At 39.8% G+C, this 26,395-nt stretch overlaps 2 protein-coding genes and 1 long non-coding RNA gene across 3 annotated transcripts in view; 1 reads left to right on the top strand and 2 right to left on the bottom strand.

Annotated features, from left to right (window-relative positions):
- Nucleotides 1-13,399, bottom strand: part of LOC109461906 — a 34,900-nt gene extending 21,501 nt beyond the window's left edge. Inside the window, exons 1-2 of the long non-coding RNA XR_002139720.1 lie at nt 13,307-13,399; nt 6,459-6,563 (exon numbers count right to left, since the gene is read on the bottom strand). This is a non-coding gene — a long non-coding RNA (uncharacterized LOC109461906). The remainder of the gene's footprint in view (nt 1-6,458; nt 6,564-13,306) is intronic.
- A 552-nt stretch (nt 13,400-13,951) lies between these two features.
- LOC109461879 (uncharacterized protein T16H12.9-like) lies at nt 13,952-18,761 on the top strand. The gene is made up of 6 exons (XM_019758349.1): nt 13,952-14,011; nt 14,338-14,461; nt 14,925-14,959; nt 15,091-15,139; nt 15,566-15,721; nt 18,117-18,761. Exons 1-6 carry the CDS (start codon nt 14,000-14,002, stop codon nt 18,272-18,274), a joined length of 534 nt encoding a protein of 177 aa, XP_019613908.1. The 5' UTR covers nt 13,952-13,999; the 3' UTR covers nt 18,275-18,761.
- A 160-nt stretch (nt 18,762-18,921) lies between these two features.
- On the bottom strand, nt 18,922-24,730 carry LOC109461922 (cytochrome c1-like). The gene is made up of 6 exons (XM_019758402.1): nt 24,643-24,730; nt 22,360-22,439; nt 21,707-22,138; nt 21,530-21,607; nt 21,164-21,241; nt 18,922-19,710 (listed from the first exon to the last, which is right to left on the bottom strand). The coding sequence occupies exons 2-6, from the start codon at nt 22,406-22,408 to the stop codon at nt 19,400-19,402; spliced, it is 948 nt and encodes a 315-aa protein (XP_019613961.1). The 5' UTR covers nt 22,409-22,439; nt 24,643-24,730; the 3' UTR covers nt 18,922-19,399.
- Between the last annotated feature and the right edge of the window lie 1,665 nt (nt 24,731-26,395).

The following is a 26,395-nucleotide window of genomic DNA, read 5'->3' as shown; positions in this document are numbered from 1 at the left end:
ACATAGCCTTCTTCGAAAGGGTTATAAAACAACTTGAAGTTATTGCACCACTACAACCAGAGAAACAAAAAGGTTAATACTTCAAATTTAGATGAACTGTAATCTTTTTATTATAAGGGATAAAATTTATAGCTGGTAACAAAACATACTACATATATAAGCCTTCCTCGAAAAAAAACTTGAAGTTATGACAGGAAACAACACATTACTCTATTCTGGCCCAGTTTGCCCGATACGGTCGCGCCGCTCGGTTTTACTGTCCATGTTGCCATGGCAACACGTTATTGGAATCCTTATCTTCCTGCCCTGTTCCCCTGAAGTCTGAGTCCCAATCTGCCGCGTAGATTAGAATCATCCCTGTACAATACTGTCCAACTACAGACATGTCTGCTAAACAGTGTTCTAGTCACTTTTGATGAAATTTTGGGGCTCATGACAAACAAAATTTTGCCCTTAGGCCACACCAATTTAATTTCTTGGTTAACGAATTCGCCCGCTTCATTTTTTTCTGATTTGCAAATAAAAATAAAAATTCAGAATCAACTGCAAAATGCTCATATTTTGCCCTGAAAAGTTGTTACAGTTATTCCATCTTTCAATGCAGTGGTATCATTAAAAGTTCAAAATTCATTGTTTAATTTTTGAACCAGCCTGGTTTGTTGACTTCGAATCATGGCTCCTATTGTACCATTTTGGGCCATAATAGGATGCCTAGGCCTGTTTTTATTTATTTTTTTTTTTTCGCCCGCCCGCTCCATTATTTTTCTATAAAAATCCGTTAACCAAGAAATTAAATTGGTGTGGCCTTATGAAATAAAGACTAAGTTTCAATTTCCAACACTAACTACAAAGAATTGGAACTTACCCCAAAAACCCAAGACGGGTCCATTCCGTGAACAAGGTTGATGGAGTCAACCGAAAATTTGGGGTAAGTCCGAATTCTTTGTAGTTAGTGTTGGAAATTGAAGCTTAGTCTTTTATTTCATAATGACTTGTACCAACACAGATGAACTTTCATGCTAAAATTTTGCCCTGTTCATCATCTTTGATGGACAAAAAACGTAATGTAAAGATGTGGAAAGTGATGTCATTACACTGATAAACCCACTGGTAAGGCATACCAGCAACATCAAACAAGGTGTGTTTTTTTTAAAGCTTCTAGTCTACTAGCAAAATTAGCTATTAAACCTCAAATTTAAAATCCTACATGTACAAATGTATGCTCTGTTTTATCCAAACTTTTGGACAGAATGGTTTTGAATTAATAACTCATGTTAACTAAATTGTACAAATTGTATCAAGTCTTAACTTTTCAATCAGAACTCGAAGTTAATGATTTATGATGATGATCAATAAATTAATAGTTAAAATGTATTGTTGATTGTGTGTTATGCAAAGGTATACTAAATGTAAAATTTTGTCTTTAAGCATAAAGTAAAAATAAGTTTGAGGATTCAAAAACCAATCTTGCTAATGTCTTACAATCATGTAAGTATGATTTGTTGACAGTGATGATAATATTCATGTAAATTTGAACTGAAAAACTAAATTTGCTTACTCCTAAATATCCAAACCTTTGACATTTTTCCCTGACAGCCAATTGACAGAGAGGCCAAACAGCCCAGACAACTAGACAGCCTGGGGAAATATTGCCAATAAATAAATCAATAATTGAACAAGTTTGCGTTACAACTTCGCTCACAAGCCGCAAATTACGACTTTTACTGCACCAATATAATTTCTATTACCGGTAACCACAACGTAATAAAATGTTGAGGCTCGGGAAGGGATTTCTCACTTCTATACCCTAAAACTAGTCTAGTGGAAATCATAAAAATGTATTGTTGTTCAGGGCTCAAAATCCTACCTGCATTCTACAATGCGAATGCAGGTTAGTGCAGGTTAACTTGGAGCTATGCCGATACATGTATTTCTGATGTCTGCCAGCTTTTAACCTGAACTGGTCTATGTCTACGACTGTTAAAACCTATGAAGTAAAAAAAAAGAAACAATTGCAGTGGTTTCTTAACAGTTTTAGTATGATCCACACTTCACAAATTCTGAGTGGTGCAGGTAAAATTTCTCTGAGGAAGGTAATTTTCAATGTGTGGGTATGCCTTCATGATAATTTAGTATTTCAAGCCCTGCCAGGTTATTAACTGTACTGTCCCTAGACTTAATGTACCGCCCCCTGGTGCTTTATCCTCACATGACTCGAGGCTGTAAATCCCTGCTTGATATAACAGACAGCAATTATGATTATCCCCAACTAAATATTTCATATTCCAAGTGAAAAACAGTTTCTAGACATAATTAGAAAGTACAGTTATCATGTATTTTTTGTATCATGAATACAGCATGTCAGACAACATATATCCTAAACATTTCTTCTAAAGCTGTTACTGTAAAACTGTTCTGGACTATGAATAAAGGTGTTGTTCATGACCAGTAGACCTGAAAAACCTCAAGTTCATAAATAATTGATTGCTTCTATAGATCCCCAATAATCTCGTAAATAGAAACCTGAGACTTTACCAAAATATCAAATCCAATATGTTGATGGTCTATCGACAATAGTCTAAACAATGAATATATTAATGTTACTTTATAGTAATAAAATTCAGACATGGTTAACAGCTTAGGGCCCATCATATTCTTGTAAATAGAAATTTGAGAATATTATTGTTAAAATATCAAATCACATATTTCTTGTTGATAGTTTCCCAATGATAGTCTAAAAAAACAAGTATGTTAATATCCTTAAACAATTCAGACAAGGTTAACAGTAGTGGAACCAGGCCCCTGATATTTTCCTAAATAGAAATCTAAGAATATGTCAAAAATATCAAAATCATGTACAACTGTATGTTGATAGTCTATCAATGATAGTCTAAATGTTAATGTCCTTAAACAATTCAGATTCAGACAAGATTGACAGTTATAAAATATGATATATAGAAGTATGAAATCAATGAACTGGAATATTAAATGTATAAAACACATCACGAGGAGAAAATAATCTCTCACCTACCGCACAAACGGCATTCTGCCTGACTAAGGGCTTCCTGGGCGGCCGTGGATGGTTCCCCGTCTCGTCTACACTGGGCACGGACGGCAGGAGAATCACCTCGTCCTGGCTACGGAAACACACGCGCTTCATCGTCATGGGTTTATAGAAAACTCCGCACACGAAAATGCGGACGGAACGATCCCAGCTGTTCTTCTTAAGAGCAAACCCGCGTTGACACACACCGATCCTCCCCCATCACAGTGACATAGGACGTGAATGGCAGCAGAGCTAGACACACAGGCAGGCGTACGTACAACGTATTCTCCAGCCAATACACGCAGTAATCTTGGGCCGATACTTCACCCGATGAGGACACGGCCGGCTCCTTCCCAGCAGCGCAAGCTGTTCTCCCACAGCATCTGTTCAGCAACGCTGCACGCTCGCACACGCGGGGATTCGACTGCCGCACAATTCCCGACAGGCTGCTATAATTTCTCCGACAAACACAAATCACACCCGTTCACAGCTTGCCACCCGGATGGCTGTTCCACTATGGCGTGCTAGTACTAGACTTTCAGACAAAGCAGGGAGGGTTTTTTTCTTTCCTTCTCTCCCTGTCTGAGCCTCACTATTGGTTAGCTATGAATGTCGGAGGACACAGCCCCCTTCTCGATCACTCATCCCACTCCCACACTCCGCGCGCACGCAGGGAAAATTCCGTATGCAGAAATTCCAAGGTCTCCCTGCGATGGAATCCACTCAGGAATCAATGAGAGGCAACGACGCGGGATGATTGACAGCTCAGTCTGACGAGCGGGGGCGCATCCCTAACGCAGAGGACCGTCAATGGGAGTACCGGAGGCCGCTGCATTGATTTCAGCGCATGCAGTCGTCCCAGCCAGCGCAGCCAGGGGGGATGAATTAAACATGCGCAGCTGACTTACAACATCCAGGCTTGTTACAAGCCGCTGTAATTAGTTCTACTCAGGGCTGGGTCATCTGTCACACGGTGGCAGGTAGGGGGAGGGAACAACGTGGGCTGAAGGACAGAGGGAGAAACTAAAGGGCAACAGAGATCCTATCAGTACCATCATTGGACAACATTAACTGTTATTCCAGTATGAAATTTTGATCCATCCCTACACTTTATATGCTTCTTTCTCTCTTCTTGTAACATTATTATATTCATAACAGTGAATAAAAAAGGACAGGGGGAGGGAACAATGTGGGCTGAAGGACAGAAGGAGAAACTAAAGGGCATGGAGATCCTATCATTGGACAACATTAACTGTTATTCCAGTATGAAATTTTGATCCATCCCTACAATTTATATGCTTCTTTCTCCCTTTTTGTAACATTATATCATATTTATAACAGTTAGTAAAGGGACAAGTAGAGGGAACAATGTGGGCTGAAGGACAGAGGGAGAAACTAAAGGGCATGGAGATCCTATCAATATTATCATTGGACATTAATTAACTGTTCTTCCAGTATGAAATTTTGATCCATCCTTACAATTTATACGCTTCTTTCTCTCTTCTTGTAACATCATTATATTTATAACAGTGAACAAAGGGACAGGTAGAGGGAACAACGTGGGCTGAAGGACAGAAGGAGAAACTAAAGGGCATGTAGATCCTATCAATACTATCATTGGACAACATTAACTGTTATTCCAGTAGGAAATTCTGATCCATCCCTACAATTTATATGCTTCTTTCTCTCTTTTTGTAACATTATTATATTTATAACAGTGAATAAAGGGCCAGGTAGAGGGAACAATGTGGAATGAGGGACAGAAGGAGAAACTAAAGGGCATGTAGATCCTATCATTACTATCATTGGACAACTGTTATTCCAGTATGAAACTGTGCTATGTTTTATCTATCCCTACAATTTATATGCCTCTTCTCTTTTCTTGTAACATTATCATAACAGTGAATAAAGAGACAGATATACAATGTGGGGTGAAGGACAGAAGGGAAGGGCAACTGAGATTCTATCATTTCATTTCATTTTCGAAACCTGTCTTCTAAGGCTCAAAGTCAAACACAATTATTACATTAAAATGACATAATTACATGGCACAGAAAAGTACAGTAAATCTAAATACAAAATTGCATGTTAATATTTGAAAAATTTGTGCAAAATTACTTAAATGTATATTATAGACTCGGTAGTAAACAAAAAAGCTCTTTGATTTTTTTCAGTCTGCAAAATTGCAGGTTGCTTAAATTTTCTTCTGCAATATTGAACAATTGTCTCTGCAAAATGCAGACTGCAGATGGGTATCTCTAGTAACACTGAAAAAGTATTTGGAGCCCAGCAGTACATGTATTTGGAGCCCTACAATACATATATTTGGAGCCCTGGGTACGGTCTAATAAAGTACCTGGCCGTGATTGGATGAAATGGGGCAGCGATGGGTCTGACCTTTCCAAATTGCCACAATGAAATGTCAGGACATGGAGCGTAATATCAGACCAACCGCACAGGGAGACAGGGCTGGGCTGAGCATGCAAGTTTTTTTTCCATTTTTTCTTTTTCTGCTTCTTCTACTACTGCTAAACCCCATAAGATGGGATTATTAACAGCACTTATGCATAATGTTCAAGGTACAAAACATGTGACTAGTAGTATCTAATGGGAAAAGTAAGGGTTAAATTAAGACAAGGCATAATTTTGTCTTCAGCATGTATGAGTAAATCTTTGAAATGGCAAGATTTGCTAGGCAAAGGATCTTATTACTAGTACTAATCAAACTATAATTCAGTATAAAATCGTACTATGCTAATACATGTAGTAATATGACAGTATAAACTTCAAGGTGAGACTGATGGAAGATATATCATTAGTAAATTAAGGTGAAGGTCCTTCCAAGGTCTGTATCCATACTATAAATGTGCTGGGGTAGGGAGGGGGTTGCCATTTGTGACAGATAAGCCCTGAGTTGATTGAACACTATTGTAATTACATGGAATAATCTTAAAACTTTTTAATATACCTTGTTGATTATTCTAAGTTCTGAACAGATTGCAAAGAAATACACAATCACACATAGAAATATACACATAAACACACACACGCATGCACGCACGCACACATGCACAGACACACAAACACACACTCAACTGATTGCACACACTGTAAGTTGTAACTACAACACATACACACACACCTGCTTGAGAAATGAGTTAGATGCAGTTTTCTCCCAAGTGCCAGGGGGCTCTTTTGCAAAGTGCAGCATTCTCTTTTTATTGAGTCAATTTTCTTTCATTCGTCAAATTTGAGTTTCAACTTACAGGCAAATGAAAATTTAACAGAAGAGGATGTCATACAAAACAAAAGTTTTAACTTTAAACATGTAACTACCAACACAGATGAACTTCATATCATTTATATATATGTATGTATTCCACGGCTGTAATCATTATACATAAAGACTGACCTCGGTTGACCTGGTAGCCTCCACAGACTTCTTAGCGGCAGCTTCCATGGTGTTAAAGACAGGAAATCAGCATCAGCAACAATCAGGACGCCACCATACTGATGCCTGCAAAGTCAGAACAAGAAATTTCAGTACTGACCCAAAATGTAAGACTGTCTCCACAAAATTGTTAAGATGCAAAACAGTAACAGTGAGTATGGGGTGGGGTAATTTCTTGGCGTGCACGCTCCCTTCCGTTCAGACTATAAAAACCTTATGACAATGTGGTCTTGTGGTTAGAGTTGTTGACTTAGAATCTAAAGGTTCTGGGTTTGAATCCTTGGCATGCAGGCCGAGGGTTGTGTCCTTGGGAAAGGTATTTTACACATATTTCCTCACTCGGCTCAGGTAGAAATGTCAGTGCCTAGCTTTGGTCTGAGATGTCTTCTTGGATCGTACATAAATATGGAGGCCACAATTTGAGGAAAATATTTCCTAAAACACTTTTCAAAAAGAGCAGGGGTCCATCCCAGTGTGAGTGGACCAGACCTTACATACAGTCCAGTCTTATGCAGCTTGTACCAGTTTTACTGCATAAAACGGGTGTGTTACACGGTCACCTAAAGGCAGTTTACACTAGTACTAAATTACATGTTATACCAAACAAACAAACAAAGATGTTTTTAGCATGGAAGATCGGAACGTTAGACATCCAGTCTGTCAAAAAACCCTGGCAGTCACTCAGAAAATGTTCCAGTAAACATCTGCTTAGAGATTAACCTAATACCTTACAGTAGTATAACTACATAACAAAGTTCTTTGTGCACAACAAAGTGTTTAAACCTAATTAAGCCGACGTTTTGGTGACCGTCTGTCACCTTTCTCAGGGCAAAGTTTGTTACCAAGCTTACCAACCTGATGAAACTATTCAGGGAGTAGCTTAACTACATTTCAAAGTCCATTTCTTGGATATCGAGCTTGCTTAGAAAAGAAAAACTTGTGGAAACATAAATGTTCAGTAGTCATTCATTATGCATGTATCTTTTTGATCAAGATATGCCTTGGTGAAATCTCAAGAATCTTACAAATTTCAAACAGTTTACAATATATAATCTTAAGAATGCTGCTCTACTAGATTGTTTTGTGTACTTTTGATAGGAAAACACCAGATTAACACATTTTACCTACAGTTTACAATGTATTCTCAATGTAATAAATTTTTGACCCTCCCTTACTAGTAGCTGCGAATGTAAAAGTGCTCACCTAATTAGCCCAGATCCCCCAAAGGGAAAGCAGGTAACATGCCCATTCATCCAACCCTTAATTAAAAAGCATTCCCCACATACCACACAGGAATAAGTAAGCTACAATAGAGGCCTTTCCAGAATACGGCAATATTGCAATAACTGCTAGGTGGCATTAAAAATATTGCTATTTCACTACTGAAGATATGACACTGTTCGATTTGGGTTAAGTATCTGATAATCATACACGTGCATTTATTAAAATTATATCAATGATATCAGTAGCTACCAGTAATGTGAAATGTTAAACTTTTAGGATATGTTGGGCATCTTAACATGGAAAAAGACCTAACCCACAGACCAAAAAATGCACGAATTTTACAATGGCTTAAAGTTATTACGTTTACAAACCAAAACATATCTACGTCGATGAAGGTTAGACATCCAGGTAATACGATATGCCAAAAAACAGTTACTAAAGCAACATTTTCAAAATCATATCCAGTTGCTTGAGTAACTGTTTTTTGGCAAAACATATCTAAACCAACAAACACCATAGAGAAGTTAAACATAGTCTTCTTGACAGGTTGACTAATGACCTCAGATTAAGAGATTAGAACTGATTTATTGAGAAAATAGTTAGTTAATAATTCATAGTTTCTAATAAGTATTTTTCTGAACCCTCTCTAGCTCAGCTGTGTAACATACACACACGTGGCATCCCTTCTATATTTGGTACCGCAAAGCTACATTACCAAGGAGTGGGTTAAGTATGCACAAGCTAATGTGACCTATGTGTAAGTGACACCAAATGTAAACAATCTAAAGTAAGGGCTCCATATGCACAATACCAATGTATCCTTAGTACCAGTGTTAGCTCACATGTCACATCTCTCCCTTTTTCATTTGAATCCCCACCTATATATATATTTGCTTCAAGTTTAATTCACGTTTTGAAACACTAAGGTTTTGATATATGACTCTAAAGTATACTCTGCGTTCGAGTTTCTGATTTGACACTTTGAGTACCTGTTCTCTTTATGGCAAATAGCAGCTCCATGCACATAAGGGCCACTTCTCAAGTATAGAACATATTATACACATCGTAACACACAGGTACAAGAGCACCTTATAACAACCACTTCTATTTTTACACAGTACTATATATATATACAATGTAGTACGATTTAGAATGATTTATGTTTAGTATCGAAACCTAATTGGTACAATTGTATAATCTATACAATTGTATAATCTATAACTGGTATAATTTGCACAACTTATATCATATTGTACAATTATAAGACAAGCCAAGATATAGTGTAACTCATACTGTATTTGAATAATTTATAAGCCTCAAATTACTGTAAACAGCCTTACTTCCTACCAGTTAATTGGATTATTAGGATGTCTGCCTTATCCCATGAGCTTATGTACAACATGATCTGTATGAGATACCAGTAAGGCATGACCTTTTGGCTTATGTGACAGGATTTTACAAGAGATCTCTTTCAACACAACCTTTTCATAACACTTAAAGACTCAGGCGTAATTAAGAGGACACTGTTAATCTTAAAATGTTTGCAGTGTTTGCTTGTTTTTTTGTTTTGTTTTTTTTGCAATAAGAAAATGTAACACTGTAATTATGGCTTTGGATAAGAGTCTACAGTAGGCCTATTTTTTATATCATTGTCACTGAGTGACAGTGAGAGATTATGACAACAATATTGAAAGTTCTACAATATAGCTACGTACATATGTAGTATGAAATCTTGCTATATAATTATCCTGTAACCTGTATTATTTGTCTGACCCTGACCTCTTCCCTGTGACCTCAATGAACAGTGGCCAGCAGGCCTGTTCAGTATTTTCTGAGTAAACAAAAGCTCAACAAAACAAACATGGACCAAGACTTCTAGCAGTGGTAGAAATACTTTTTCTCAGCATTCTGCAATATTGCAAAATGTCAAAATTTTGTTCTGCAATTCGGAAATACTTTCTGCAAAATACACATTAAAGTGTGGACCTATATATACAACATTGCATGTTGACAAACATTTTACATTCAGTTTGAAAAATAGTAACATGCAAAATTATTTGTATATTAATTTTATTAGAAAGTTATATTAATTAGTAGGCCAATACTGTTAAACGGTCAACTTAAACCCTACCCTGATTTTTTTTCTGCAGAATTGCAGGTTGCTTAATTTTTCTTCCTGTGATATTGCAGGCTGCACGGGTATTTGTTTGTTTGTTTGTTTGTTTCGCATAACCGGTAAACCACCTTTAGGCATAACACACCAGTTTTGTACGCACATTACAAGCTGCGTAAGACCGGACTGTAAGGTTTAAACCACTCACACCAGTAAGGTCCCCTACTCTTTTCGATAAGTGCAGTGGGTTCTTTAACGTATTTCTAATGCTATCTAGCTTAAACTTCTCCACTACTTGACTGCAACCCATAATATACAGCCTAATTTTCCAACCTACAAATTCTAATCTAGACAATTTTCCACAAATTGCATGCTGCATGCAAGTACATTGTTTGTATTGTGAGCCCTGAGAATGTAGCAAGGTTAGAAAAACTGTGCACCAATTCATACATGCTATTGGAGCATGAATGAGTGTATGATAGATAAAAGGTGTACTTAATTCCACCAGCAGTCTTTCGTGACTAACAAAATTTTGCAACTTGGCTTCATTCCACTTTGGCCAACGCCCTGAACATTCCATTAGTGGCAAATGTTCCACTTAGTAACTAACATACTGACATGCAACATAGATGGATTGAATATAAATGTACCAATTAACTGACTGGTATTAAGTGCCACCTGCCAGATTCTGTGTTACTTTTTCATAGTACATGTATGAGGGAAAATTGTAGTACAATGTTCAGTGACATATATTTTTACCTCTTGGATCTAGCACTCTTTCACAGTCCATACATTATAGTACATTGTATACAGTAAGTCATAAAATGTTTGCAGTGGTTTGATTTTCATAGTGACCTCTACACCCTACATGTACAATCATGACAATGTCAATATGCATTCCAATTTTAATACTAATGTATTACAGAATTGTTTCGACTGCAAACTGTATTTAGAGTTTGAATTGCACATACACAGTAGTGTGCATTGTGAGTAATATGCCCCCAAGACATAAACAAAACAGGTTTGGATATATAATTATAAAGCATAGTCAGACATGTTTACTTCAACTTTGACATATCACCCATGATGCAATTGGAACCATTATCAGGTCTGCTTTTTTATACACGTATGAAATCTTATTTATCATATTAATTTATCTTAAGTTTATTGGTGTGCCAGCCACTTTTATTTAATGTTCGTTACACATTTTGTTCTTGTTATTTCAACCTGTATTTTGCATGTTCTTGAGCAAAAGATCGTATTTATTATTTTATTTGTGCTTGCTATATCTAATGCTCATAAACTACAGGCCTCGAAATTAACTTTTTTTACAATTGTCCCAGAACTGTCCCAAAAATAGATTTCAATTGTCCCGAACTGAAGATGGACTGTCCCAGCCTGCTTTTCAGGAAATAAGTTCATGACAACAATACACAACTCAATTTCAATTTTGTACAACTTGAAGTCTAATATTAGACGTACAGTAAATATCATTTTTCCCACTTTAGGAAAATACATGATACATGTAGTATCATGGGCGCAGCACCATCTTCAACACCCCCCTCCCCATGCAACATTTGGAATCCCCGATTGGTCAAATTTAAATGTTTGTCAGAGTATTATGGGCTGCCGTCAGCCCGCAGCAGGATGGATGGATCACGTTCCTAAATGACGTGGACAGTCTCAGATGAGAATTTTTCAATTGCCCCAAAATTGTCCCGAAACGTAATTTGAATTGTCCCAAGCTGAAAATTTAGTGTCATTTGACACTGGGACAATGTTAATTTCGAGCCCTGAACTATGTGAATAAAATAAGAAATAAATGTAATATAGCATCCCTCCCCAAAATATAGACATCGCTGTTGAGTGTTGTCCATACGTAAGCGAATACCAAACACCTGATCAATATCTTTCCTCAATAAATCAATATTTCAAAGTGCTCAACGTGCCACCTCGAGATTCCTAATTCTATCCTTCTGTAATTTATCTTACTACAACACCTAAGTGTTAGAACACGCCATGCCATAGTGTCAACATTTGCACATGATGATCAGGATAACACATTGAACAATCTGGATCTGGATAAATACTGGGCAACACCCTTCCCTTTAGTTGGGGTCAAATGCCCAGGATGTGGTTCTATAGTGTACTGTGCAGTTATTGCAGAGTCCTTAAATGCTGGGAGGATACCTCCCTGAACTTTATCGGATCTGAGTTTTTGATCTTGAAAATCCAGTTTTACTGGCCTGAAAGCTTTTTGGGTGCATTTAATTTAGCTTGGGATGTCACACACACACCCCTCCCATAGTATTGGGGGAGAAGAGATCTTGATCAAACCGTGCCTTCAGCATGAGTTTTGTTAGTTTTTTGCGTGAGTCACTGGCAGTTTTACTGCCCTGAAATAACTTTGGGTGCCTTAACTTTTTAAATTAACACTCAGGACTGAAGGTGTATGTAGCTAGCTTGGGGTGTCACACATACAACACACATACACACCCCTCCCAATGACCCATATATTTTCGGGAGAAGAGATCTTGATCAATCCGTGCCTTCAGCATGAGTTTTGTTGGTTTTTCGCGTGAGTCACCAGCAGTTTCACTGTCCTAAAATCGCGTTTGGTGCCTTTTAATAATATCAGAACTGAGGGTGTATGCAGCTAGCTTGGGGTGTCACACACACACATACACACCCCTTCCAAATTATGACCCATATTTTCGGCAGAAGAGATCTTGATCAATCCGTGCCTTCAGCATGAGTTTTGTTAGTTTTTCGCGTGAGTCACCAGCAATTTTACTGTCCTAAAATCGCTTTGGGTGCCTTTATCAGAACATCCTCAAGGTATCCTCAAGGTAACTGGGGGTGTGTGCAGCTAGCTTGAGGTGTCACACACACACACACACACACATACACACCCCTTCCAAATTATGACCCATATTTTCGGCAGATCAATCCGTGCCTTCAGCATGAGTTTTGTTAGTTTTTCGCGTGAGTCACCGCCAGGGCGCAGTGTGAGGGTTGTTAGAACCATGTGAAGGCCGGCAGGACTCCCGCCTACGCGCCGCCCGCCACTGCACCGCCCATCGTCTGACCGTCAGGTCATATAGCAAGGGGGAGGGGGGCGGTGTGTCGTCTGCAACATTTTCTACGACCGGATTTCAACCTATTTTAACCCCTTCTAGAGACTATTATGGAGCCTGTAGCAGATACGTGATTACATGACACTAAAGATACGTAAGAAATGGCGTAAAATATCGCGGTTTTGGATCCAATTTTCTTGTCGGCTGATCTTGCTAGTGTAGCCAATATGACGATGAATTTTTGCACTGCAGTGCGGGAAGTCAGCTGACTTGGTACTACCTCTCCGCGGATCAACGATTTGACCTCAAATGACACGACTTCAACCCGATTGGGTTAACCAGATCGTATACACGGAATGTGGATTTGAATACTTGACAAAATGGGTGGAACCTACCTTTTTAGGATCCTAAAAAGACGCGATGAAAACCCAAAGGAACCAGCACTTTTTCAAAACTCGGCCGCCATCTTGTTCTGGTGAGGACCCTGGGGACAAAGGTCAAGTGGATGATGGAGGGCTCCCATTGGTCAGCAAGTTTGGCGGGAAGTTTGAATGTAGTTACTGAGGTAACGCCTACTTTCAGACGATATTGGTGTACTATTACTAATGACTCTCCTCAAACACGGGAACTCAAAGCTCCAGCTTGTTGATAGCATAACTGAAGGTTTTGTAAAGATTTCTTGAAAGGATTTTCTTTTCAAAATGGATGCGTGAATGTTATCCATAATATCAAGTCAGCCTTGCCTAATAGCTGATTTGACCTTGGTAACGCCCATTGGTAAGACAACTTTTTGCAAGGTCAAAACTCTTAGAACGGACATTCGGGTCACTAAGTTTCCACTATAAGTAAGGTGCTAACGTTCTTTTATACAAATTATGTTTCTTTACTAATTAAACAATCATTTAAACACTCTTTAGTATATGTTTGAATCTCTAAACTAGACTATCTCTGCGATAGCAAACCTTGCCCCAAACTGACCCTACTGACATCAAGGACAATAGAAAGCTGTTCTACCACATTTTTACAGAGTTAGAAACGACTGCAGTGGTATTTGGCACTGGTGCAGTCTGGACCGTCAGCAACAAACCATGCAGCTTCTGGTATCTATAATTTCATGTTTTTGTCCTGTTTTTTTCTCAAAGTTCGTGTCGTCTTGTTGCAGGATATCGTACTTACATGTAGGATATATGCTAGGGACCGGCGACAGTTACTTTTGCGTGAATCGGCTGCTACAGTCTCCCTGGCTTGTCTTCATTTTAAATTTAAGATCCGTCCAAGGTCACAATTTCTTTCTCGCCCGAGATTTAAAATACGAAGCTCCAATACACGACATTGTCATATATGTCTTTCGTGAAATGGGCAAGTAACAGTGTACGCAAAGATATATAAGACGGTTTTCTTGAGTTTTTCCTGACGTTCTGTCCAGGTGTTGTGCGTTACCGCCCTCCTGTTCGGGACCGTCACTGCGGCTCCAGGGCAGCAGCACAAAAGTCTTCTGGAACTGCTCAAGAAGGACGCCAGGGAACTGGCTGAGCTGGTGGAATATCACGGTAATTCTGCTTCTTTTTCTTAATAACTTGTGGTTAAGTTTGTTGACGCAAAATCTGAAGGTTTTGGGTTCGAATGCCCCGCCCCACTGTTGTGTCGACTTGGAAAACACGCTTCATACCAATTTCCTCACTCGACTCAGATGAAAATTCAGTTGCGATTGATTCGCAAATTATATAAAAAAAGTCAATTACTGGGTACAGAAACTCGGACCTTTAATTTTATGTAGCAGATTATGTCTGTGCTGTGGTAGACAGCAGTACAAGTCATAGCGCCTAATTGTCCCCCGCGGGTGTAGCAGGCGCACGTTTCAGGGGGCAAAATTATGCAGTTAGACTGGTCTGCTTGACGTCACCAAGGACCCTGTAACCTTCATGGTGTCATTGAACGACCTTCAAACTGATCTTTTGCTCTTATTAAACGTTTAAAGAACAGTCAAAATGACGAGAATACCATTTTTTCCAGAGAATTCGCTGAAGAATGAGGCAGAGAACGACGAGGTAAGTTTTTTTTTTTTAGTTTGCACTGTTGTCGTCACAATGATTAAAACATTGGAGATGGGAACTCATAAATCACCTTATGTCATCCGCTGACAACGCCCATAAACTTTGGCTTCTCCTTTTTCTCGCAGAATCTCGCGGGAGTTGAGCAGACGGGTGAGGTAGAGGAGACAAAGCGCCGTAAGTCATTTGGAGAGCAACTATATTATTTTCCAAGCAGAGGTTTGGGTTTTGGGGTATTTTTAGGGTGTTTTTGCACGTTTTTTTTTCTCAAGTGAGTTGAAACAGCATTATGTGAACCTTCACAGAAGGAAAACAGATTGTTTTCGCTCTGTTTCTTCTTCCTGTTCTTCTCCAAACAAATAAGGTAACTGGTGTTAGTTACATCATGTTGCAATTTCATAGTAGGAGGCATTTAGACTCCTGTCACCATATATGTGAGTGTGTTTGTTTGTTTGTTTGTTTGTTTGTTTGTTTGTTTGTTTGAGTAAAAATTAACAGAGCAGACCATATGTGAAGGTAAACATTATGCATTTTCTTTGCTAATGTTACCTTTCTAGTCAGGGGCAGTCCCTGCTTTCTAGTATTTCTTTTCTTTACGCACAGAGATCGGCAATTCCTACCCATTGAACAGTTGTACAGAGGGAACCAACGGCATGGTCCCGCTCTGCCAGGAGTGTTTTTTCATCCGCCAACTACCACCAGAGTACTTTCCTTCTATGCTGAACGAGCGAAAATGCCAGGCCCAGAAATGCCTGAACAGTAGGTCCCCAATTATGTTTACCTTCGCAGAAGACGTTGTTTTTGTTCCGTTTCTTCTTCTTCAGTTCCAAACAACACTGTGAATGAATGAATTAATGAATGAATGGATGGATGAATGAATGAATGAATGAATGAATGAAGGAATGAAGGAAGAAATGAATGAAGGAAGGAAGAAATGAAGGAATGAAATGTATTTCTAGACAGTTGCACAAGGTACAATGTACGGCAACAATAATAAAGCAATCAGTACGTTGATACTGGTCCATTCTAGAAAAAACACTTTGACTGCAGAGGTAGACTTGAACCAGACGGCTGTCACCATGGTAACTGGTGTTGTGATATCACCCTCTATCATTAGTTGGGTGAACCTGACATACGAAAATTCCCACCGCCTTGTATACAGCGTGTTTAAACTGCTTACTAGGAAGGCCCATAGGTACACTTAGCATTTTTATTCCACTTTGTATTTTCTATGGGTACTTTGTATTTTCTATGGGTACTTTGTATTTTCTATGGGTACTTTGTATTTTCTATGGGTACTTTGTATTTTCTATGGGTACTTTGTATTTTCTATGGGTACTTTGTATTTTCTATGGGTACTTTGTATTTTCTGTGGGTACTTTGTATTTTCTATGGGTACTTTGTATTTTCTATGGGTACTTTGTATTTTCTATGGGTACTTTGTATTTTCTATGGGTACCCGTTTTTAATTGGGGTATAACAAAATCAAAAAGGAGTGAAAACTAGACAAGAGAGACAGGAGGTTTTTTAACTATTTTTTCTATGGGTACTTGTTTTTTTCTGTGTGTACTTCGCGAAGTTTTTTTGGTAGCTGGCGAAGCGACATTCATTTTGCTTTGATGTGGATGCTCCCATTTTTATTATGGGCGGTATATTTCTGTTTACCATTCCAGGCAACTAAATTTATTTTGAGCCTATTAAAACATAATATACTTTACACTTTAAGAAAATTTTGTTTGTTTTGCATGCAATGTTCCACACGTTTATTAATTAGGAGTATCAAATAGTGATTATTACATCCTGGCATAGATTATGTTAATGTAGACACAGGACCATACTATTTTCGGGGGTGCTAGGACATATTGTTCAGACTTCCGTCAACATTTCCGTAGCGATATATGGCAAATCACTTCCTCGCTGAATGTAAATTACTCCTTTGTATTAAAAAAAGCCCGTAATCTAAAGCGAGGGTTCATTGCCAATGTTGGGAAAAAATTGCATTGCGGTTTGCTGCCCTCCTACCAAAATTGCATTGCGGTTTGCTGCCCTCCTACCAACCGCGAACGTTCATCACATGCAGTTTACGCAGGAAATGTGGACAATATGCCGTTTCAGTAAATAACCTGACATCTAAAATTGTTCATTTATGAAGTGCAAAAGCGTGAAACATAGGCCGTAAGCCATGGAGGTCGTTGACCTTTGTTGGGACGCCCCCCTCCCCACAAAAGTGCCAATTCATGTCACTACAGCACACATGTAGCTTACCACACGATTAGACGGTCAACCTAGAGTGTAATTTGAGTTTCTGTGAATATTTCAACAATTTTAGATGTCAGGTTATTTACTGAAACGGCATATTGTCCATATTTCCTGCGTAAACTGCATGTGATGAACGTTCGCGGTTGGTAGGAGGGCAGCAAACCGCAATGCAATTTTTTCCCAACATTGGCAATGAACCCTCGCTTTAGATTACGGGCTTTTTTAATACAAAGGAGTAATTTACATTCAGCGAGGAAGTGATTTACCATATATCGCTACGGAAATGTTGACGGAAGTCTGAACAATATGTCCTAGCACCCCCGAAAATAGTATGGTCCTGTGTCTACATTAACATAATCTATGCCAGGATGTAATAATCACTATTTGATACTCCTAATTAATAAACGTGTGGAACATTGCATGCAAAGCAAACAAAATTTTCTTAAAGTGTAAAGTATATTATGTTTTAATAGGTTCAAAATAAATTTAGTTGCCTGGAATGGTAAACAGAAATATACCGCCCATAATAAAAATGGGAGCATCCACATCAAAGCAAAATGAATGTCGCTTCGCCAGCCACCAAAAAAACTTCGCGAAGTACACACAGAAAAAAACAAGTACCCATAGAAAATACAAAGTACCCATAGAAAATACAAAGTACCCATAGAAAATACAAAGTACCCATATAAAATACAAAGTACCCATAGAAAATACAAAGTACCCATAGAAAATACAAAGTACCCATAGAAAATACAAAGTACCCATAGAAAATACAAAGTACCCATAGAAAATACAAAGTACCCATAGAAAATACAAAGTGGAATAAAAAATGCTAAGTGTACCTATGGGCCTTCGTAGCTTACTAACTAAAATACATGTACTTTCTGTTGATCAGATTTTGGAGTATGCGACCAGCAGTACATGACCGTTAAGGTCCTGAGGAACACTGGCAACGACTACCAGCCAAGATGGGAGCAGCACAACATACAGGTCCCATCGGGCTGCAAGTGCACCCTCAGCCAGAATGGACCTTTGCACCCATTCATTCCTTAGATCTGTTTAAAGTTAAAACTTTTGATCCAACACAAAGAAATCTCTCACCTAGAGCTTTTGACCAGACACTCTGGTCTTCCTCAGTAGACTGACCCAGTGAAGCTTGTTACGTGGCTTCTTTGACGTCAACACTGGGTCAAACGTGTCATTCCTTAGATCCTTATAGCATGCTCCCAATATAAACATTGCATAAACAATGCATCCTTTGCAAACATTCCGGTAGCAGCCAACCGGTCAAAAATTCATATAAACAATCATTCTCTTAGCTTTCATTAATTAGACACAGTAATACTCGCCATTGTTCCAATATAGTCAACCTGTTAGTCAAAGCTACCAATTTGACCAATGGCACGGGTCTGCTTGTGTTTTCCTACTTACTGTCTACCTATAACTAAACAACTACTGTATATGGTGTTTTAGTCTGTCTACTAGAGTGACAGTCAAATGTGGTGTCTGTAGAAGCTGATGCACTTAAGGAATAAAACTGAGGTGGAACATTTTGTGTCACTGATTCTTTGACTGTTGACTTTCACTGTGGAATTCGGCATCATAACGTGAAGATTTTTAACCTTAAAATGACGCGAGGGTATAGTAATATTAAAGACACAATGATAGTTCCACAACTTTACGATATGATGTAGTTGTATTTTTGCACAGCAAATGACCTTACTTTAGACCAAAGTAAAGCGAAGCAATTAACGTTACTCAAGTAATGAAGATACTACGTGCACACACATATGGCCTCCTTCATGCAGCCACTATTGAACATAGTACTAGGCGTAATATAATATATACCAACAAATTAACTATTTAAGCGAACATTTGTTCATAAAAGCCATGACTTCTACAAGTAGTAAGGAGGCCTGTCATCACTAATATAGTCGTGATATTACGGGTTGACACTATTCGAACACTTAAGCAACCATCATGTTTATAAAAGTCATGATTCCTACAAGTAAGGAGGCCTGTCATCACTATAATCGTGATAGTACGGGTTGACACTATACGAGCCTATAGTCCATATAGCCTATTGCCCATCACTATAGTCGCGAGTATAGTGACGACAGTGCGTGCCCATTATACGAGCTCTTTAGCGAACCATCATGTTGATAAAAGTCATGATTACTACAAGTAAGAAGGTCTATCATCACTATAGTCGTGATAGTACGGGTTGACACTATACGAGCCGTCGGTATGTTGTATCCAGTAGTTACGGGGGTCGTACGGACTATACCCCGCGCGCGCATAGGCCGCGTTGTTGTAATGTTGTGGTACGTTCTGGTAAGGATGTAGGCGTGAGGTGTCGACGCTATGGTACGTGTAATACACAAGTACATCGGTGTCGGTGTAGTCAGGGTAGTCGTCGCTGCCGGGGTCGGGAGCGGGTTGGCTGGGGTGGTAGGTAGCGGGATGGGCGGCGGGTAGGTCGGGAGGCACTGGAGTGGGAGACAAGGGAAACCAGTGGGTCGTCTGACAGAGCTAAGGGCGACATACAGCGGCGGAAAGCGGTACTCCACTCAGAAGCTCTGAGGAGATGTCTGACAGACATACCGTACAAGTTGTGTGTAAAGAAAACCCCAATACCATACGTTGTAACAACCTGATGAAATTATTTTCGGAAGCTAAAAGGCCTGTTTGTATGGATCGTTTTGTGTCAGTGAGTAGTTGTTTGGTGTAGTTCAGCTGTAGGTTCTGGGGTTTCAGCAGCTTATAGTATGTTGGTATTGGTCCGGGTGTACCAGGTGGTTAAACATGGATAAACAATGCCTTTACTTGGGCTGTGTTAGCATTGGTCTGACTGAAGCAAGAACCTCCTTGACTGTAGCATATGTTTAAACACTGATTGTTGAGGTAACAATGGCTTAGCTGGGTTGGGATGGAATGATGACAGTGTTGCTAGTCTCTGAACGAACTTGTTCTTGCAGTGTGTAACTGCAAGCAGGTTCGTCTTGGTCCAGCTCTAGAACCCAGGTTTAGGTTTGTTTAGGTTTGAAAGGATGACAATTGAAGTGTGGGGTGAAATCAAAGTGTTGCCATTGGTCACGTCGAAATCTTCATGGAGAGCAAGCAAATAATACAGATCGCGCGAAAGTCAGCGTGAATGTTTTTTTCAGGAGCACATTTCTTCTCAGAGCTACTTCTTCAACCAAATGATATCTGATCGCGCGAAATTTAGAATGATTTTTTTTTCAGGAGCACATTTCTTCTCGCGGCTACTACTTCTTCTTGAGGTAGTCCCCGTCTGGGTTGTAGAAGGGGTTGAAGACCCAGGAGCCGTCCGGGTTGGATAGGTAGTGCTGGTCGTAAGCCCAGGGGTTCTGGTAGTACTGCCCCTCCGAGCCGTAGTGTATCTGCCCCTCGGGAGGGTAGTAGTGCGCGTTGTAGTACTGGTACAGCTGACGGTCGTAGTTGTACTGCTGGTAGTTGGGCGCCGGGTCCTGGTACCACGGGTGGACTCCTGTTGATATAGAACAAAATTTTTGGCCGTTGGAATTCCGAATATAAGTTCATCCGGTTGGCAAAACATAGGATATCGGGTTTTTATTTTAACACAACGGATATAGACTCTCATCTGCTGATGTTTCGATGTCTATCAGACACCTTCCTCAGCGCTTCTGACTGGAGTACTGAACTACTGAGGAAGGTGTCTGATAGAAATTGAAACGTAAGCAGGTTTATATGGAAAACCCCAATTATCAATTTGCTATATTTTCATTTAAACACTTGTAAACATGGTTTTTACAAGTTGGTTTAATTGTGCCATAAAGCGTTGTCTAGTTGACTTGCAGATAAAGGCAAAATCTGCTCTTTAAAGTCCCATTAAAAAGCGTACTCTGTAAGCTTCAATAGTTTTAGATGTTACAGGCACTTTTGCTGTTAAAGCATGACGCCTTGACCTCTGACCTGGACGTGAGCCGCCTGCCACGATGTCCTGAGCCGGCTGTCTGTACTGTGCGGCTTCCTCCACTACAACACATAACGTCACATAACTACAGTTCCTACAACAGCCGCAAGGGGGACGGGAACATCAACCTGAAATAATCAACCCTCTCCGCTAGACGGCGTTAGTTAAACACCCACCATCTTCAAACCCAACCACTGGAAGAAAACTGATTAAAAGGGGCAAGGAAACGCTTCAAAGTTCCACGTAGCAAGTTTAAGTTTTAGACTGATATCTGCCTTAACTCATTTGCATATTATTTGCATATTCGGGACTATTCCTTTGAGAACAATGTTGACTATTTGTTGTCTCACCTGGCATGGTTTCAGCGCCTTCCTGTCGTGGTTGCTGCTGTTCTGCTGCCTGGTTTCCACCGTGATCCTCTTTGTATCCTTATGGAAGATACAAAAATTGTCAGTTGAATATCGCAACTACGTCCCCGGAATATCCCGGATAATCATTGGAAAGGTATGAATGATCGTCCAACTCACCTTCTCGTTCCGGATACTCCGGTTCTGGCTCCTCTTGATCCGGCTGTTCCGGATAGTAGAAGCCGGGATCCTCGCGGTTGGACTCTTCCGGATCTGGATAGTAGGGATCCGGATCTCGTTCTTGAACCTCGGCCTGTTCCGGGTAGGACAGATCTTTTTCCTCTGGTCCCGCCTCTTCCGGATAGTTGGATATTGGCCTCTCAGAATCCGGTTGATCCGGATCGTAGGGATCCACCTCGTCCCATCCCGGAATTTCCCAGTCCGTATCGAATGTCCAGGGGTCTTCGAATGGCCAATCCGATTCCGTGTCCGATTTCTCGGGCTGAGTGACGTCATATCCGTCATTTTCTGGTTTTTCCTCCTCGTCCGGATAAACCGTTTCCGGAGTCTCGTACCCACTTCCGTTGTCTTCACGAGCCTCCGGAATTGGCCCTACAGGCGGGGAAAAGGCGACGTTAAAATTAAAAAAGGAAACTCTCTACACAGCCTTGGTCTTGCGAGGAACAATACTGATGATTGTATGACGGATTGGACAACATTTTTTTTTCAAATATTCAGGTCCACGAGTTATAGCGGACAATTCTAGTTTTATCGACTATTTCTTTATTCAGAAATCACAAGTACATCAGAATATAAGCATGGTACGTTCCTACCTGCTAGGGCCAACCCGATCACACACAGTAGAACCAGTATCTTCCTCATCGTGACGGGAATGAGAGAAGCTGGGAAGAATCTGAAAAATGTTAGAGGGTTACTAAAGGTACACGATTTGTGTTTAGTCTGGTATGTTTCAATGTACAAAACCCCAATTCAGCTATTTTGCTGCTGCAAAGTTCAGTATAGAATTGGTTTCCGAGCTATGAAAGTGCGTCAATGCTACTCCTCGACCACATTTTATAAACGCTTACTCCATGGCCGCCTCACATCGCTGAGAGACCTCTGGGCTGGGCCTCCCGGTGAGACAAATATGAGACTCATACTTCACACCCTTCAACAAATAACAACCACGACCTCAGATGACTATGAGACAGGTAGTCTAGAACTCCAGACTCGGGGCTGAGGCCTTTTCGTGACGGTGTGAAGCCAAAGTTCACGGCGGTCAATTTCTATGGTAAAGTTTCCAATTCTACGGAGGGGTATCAGGTTACCAGGGTTCCACGCGCGGCTTCCGTGGAGCCAGTCTCAACGGTTAACATTCTGTTAAGCAATAATCAACATTTTCACGGGGACTCCATTGTTTAAATGTGATAAAATCAGCACTGCATATAGCTCAAATGTTGTTGTTTTTATTACAATGCTTAAATGTGGGAGAAATCACTCTCAAAGCGTCGAATGCTTATTCTAGAACAATCGACGTCAATAACCAAACAACTGATTTAAACCGACCCCAAATCTTCCAGAAAATCCCTCATTTTTGCATTTTAGAGAACAGTATAACAAAATTAAGATTTGAGTCGGACAGTTTTCTTTATTTCCAAGTTAAAGTGTTGCTAAGGCCGAAAAATTCGCCAAAAAATGCACTTTTTCAACTTCAAAGACCGATAATTCCAGAATGCCGCCATCTTTAAAAAATCCGTCCGACACAGATCGAGATTTGTGTCTTGCATACAATTTAAACCGTTTCTGAGGTAAATTGAATTTGTTTTTGTTGCGGTTTAAATACCAGGTTTGCAAGCATGTCAGGCAGGGTGAGTAAGTAGAGGGGGTAACTTATATACCAGTAAACAACAATTACGATCGTCAAGGTCACACAAGATAACGGCAGTAGCTTCGTTACATGTTACATATCAACTTTAAAACTGGGCATAGATGTACTGTCCCGAAATTGGTTTATATTTGTGAAAAACTTGATTTTTTACTGTTAGGAGGTAGTCGTGTAAAAACGGGCTTGAAGTCGCGGGTTTACGGTACGTGACCGCAGGTGACCCCGTATCGAACGAACGTTCGGTTCTATTTACGTCATATCGAACATGATTCGATTCGAATGACGTCATATCGAACATGATTCGGTTCGATTAAAAGGTTGGAATATTTGGGCTCAAATTTGACCATCGTGGTTCTGCCCCTGTCCCCAACACTACTTAGAGGTTTCCAATATACCCGAGGCAAGGGGTGGGAGGGGGTTAATTGGTTGTGATGTGGAGACTAAACTTAAGGGTCGCAAAATGCCCCACAAACTGACACGTCTGAGTCTGACCTATAGATGCAATGCTTGGATGATATGATTTAGACACTACCTAAAACTTTTTTCTTTAATTTCTAGCACACTTTGTAATAGCATGTTACCTGGGAGATCGCTGGTTCATGAAGTCAAGTTAACTTTCCTAAATGTCTGCAGTGCGAGACTAAGTCTCTCATAACATTCAAGGTCTGTAGTTGATTATTCCCTCTTCAACACGCAAGGGCACAGACGGACGTATGACGGGGTCCTTTCAAATTTACTACTAGGTACGATGTATGTCTAGAACCCAAACCTACCCAAAAACACACCACACGAAATGCTAGAAAGTATCAAAACATTATCAACGAGCCACATTTTAAGCGGTAAACCAATTCATTTTAACACATATTCGAAAACCTTTTGGCAAGCCATCTTCGCATGAAGTCTTCAGTAAAAGATGACACAGAGAAGACAACACACGGTCATCTTGGCTCTGTTTAAAAGCTAAATAAAGAGTAATACGAACAGAAGCTTCAATGTTTTCCCTCTTGTTATGACAGCCATGCACAGTTAAGTCAAGTTTAGTACCTTTGAACCCACAGCTATATATATGGTCGGCTTTTCAAAAAACAGACATCAGCGCGAATTTGAACCAGAAAAGGTACAAAACCAAAGATGAGAATCTTGTCTTTCACTCACAAACGTAACTCCTTACATACAACTTGTTCGTAAAAGTTTGTTAAAGCGTTAAAAAGGTCTAAAAAGTCTAACATACCTGCTCAGTTGAGGTGACACCGCCTCCTAAAGACTTTTGCCACTACCGCCCTTTGGATCGTAAGTTAGCGGTCCGCTGGTGTGACCATGACACGGGAACTCACGTGAGCAGGAACAGGTATTGTCCGGTGTTAGACTGTTGTTTTGACCTTCGGAATCAGTGTCCAGTCCAGTGTCCTTGATGTGAGACTTTGGTCCACACGTACGAACAGGTAACGTTAAACAGTAGCCGCGTGAGTTGGTGATTGTAGGGGATAGGGTCCGCACTGAGGGCCACGCAAATCCTATTTGCTGTTAACAGGATTACCCAACTCCCTGTACAACTCACGCTATCATACATGGGACCAACCAAGAAGAGGAGGGCACATAGAGTACACATATCTAAGCGCTGAATATTATCTACAATAAAAGAGTATATTTTACTACATATTTTAGGATATTTGTCGTCTGACAATATCCATCACCTGACAGCATTATGATGAAAAAATCGCGGTTGTCAAGTATGTCACTGGAACGAAATAAAGCATTGTTGTGTTGCGCTGTTGATATAAGTTATAAACTTGAGTGCAGCGTCACACTGGCCTTTAATATTATGTTTCATGTTTTGATCAATAAAAAAAAACGTAATAAGCATTGAGTGACCTTCGTGAAATATGTATATTCACCGAAGGAAAACATACTGTTTTTGCTACGTTTCCTCTTCTTCTTCTTCTTCTCCAAACAGTGACATCAATGACCTGAACCAATGTCGTGGCTGTTACCATGGTAACTAGTGTTGGGTTACATCATGTTGCAATTTTATAGCAGGAGGGATTTAGACTCCTTTCTGACCATATGTATGAATGTATTTGAGTAAGAATTAACAGAGCAGACCTTATGCAAAGGTAATTTATATTTTATAAACATTATGCATTTGCTTTGAAAATGTTACCTTTCTATTTGTGAATATATTGACACAACCAAGGAGATTGTCTAACGTACTTTCAACGGACCTAAGACAGGAACTTAGTTACAGACAGAAAGCCTGTTGTGACAAACGCCGTTTAAGGGTTAAACAGTGTGTAGTTGTTGCCGACAGTTGACTTCGCCACCGATAATAGACTGATAAATCCAAATCTGCCAGTCTGAGCGCCCGGGGTGTCGCGCAAGCGGAGTACGCTCTCAGTAAGTCCTTGTTTAATAGAATTCGGGGCTAAGGTCATCCTGTGAACCACAGACAGAGTCTAGGATCTATATATAACAGACAAACCGCTGTATGTGTAGGTAACAGTTTAATTCAGTACAGCTGTACAGGGGTGAAGAAGCTAACAGGTTTTCTGTATACAGACAGGCCTTCTTATCAACAACAGTGAGCTCGAATCTCCAAGCAGATGTCTGTCCTACAGAATTTAACAACAATTTAACATAAATCTATGTCTAGGAATACATAAATCTATGTCTAGGAATGACAGCATTGACATTGGAATGTATCGTTATCTTAACAAATGAAGCAAAGTCTACTCTTCTTGTGGTTCTAATCTTCTTAGATGCGCACTACCTGAAATGAGCTTTTAAAAAGATATCATAGCTAAGGCTCCTGCCTATTCGATCCTTGCAAAATATGTTAACATTGTTAACTTCAAGTTACAACGCAACGTACTTTTGTGTTATAGAAAGAGAAAAAGATGCTTTGGAATTAAGTACATATTGATTGAAGTATATATTATATTAAGCCCTGCCTATTATTGAAATTACCTATGTGCATGTATGCCAGC

This window comes from Branchiostoma belcheri, unplaced genomic scaffold, assembly GCF_001625305.1.
Source record: "Branchiostoma belcheri isolate BF01 breed outbred unplaced genomic scaffold, Haploidv18h27 scaffold97, whole genome shotgun sequence".
NCBI classification, from domain to species: Eukaryota; Metazoa; Chordata; class Leptocardii; order Amphioxiformes; family Branchiostomatidae; genus Branchiostoma; species Branchiostoma belcheri.
The sequence above is the reverse complement of the archived record's forward strand: the minus strand, read 5'-3'. Positions and strand labels throughout refer to the sequence as shown.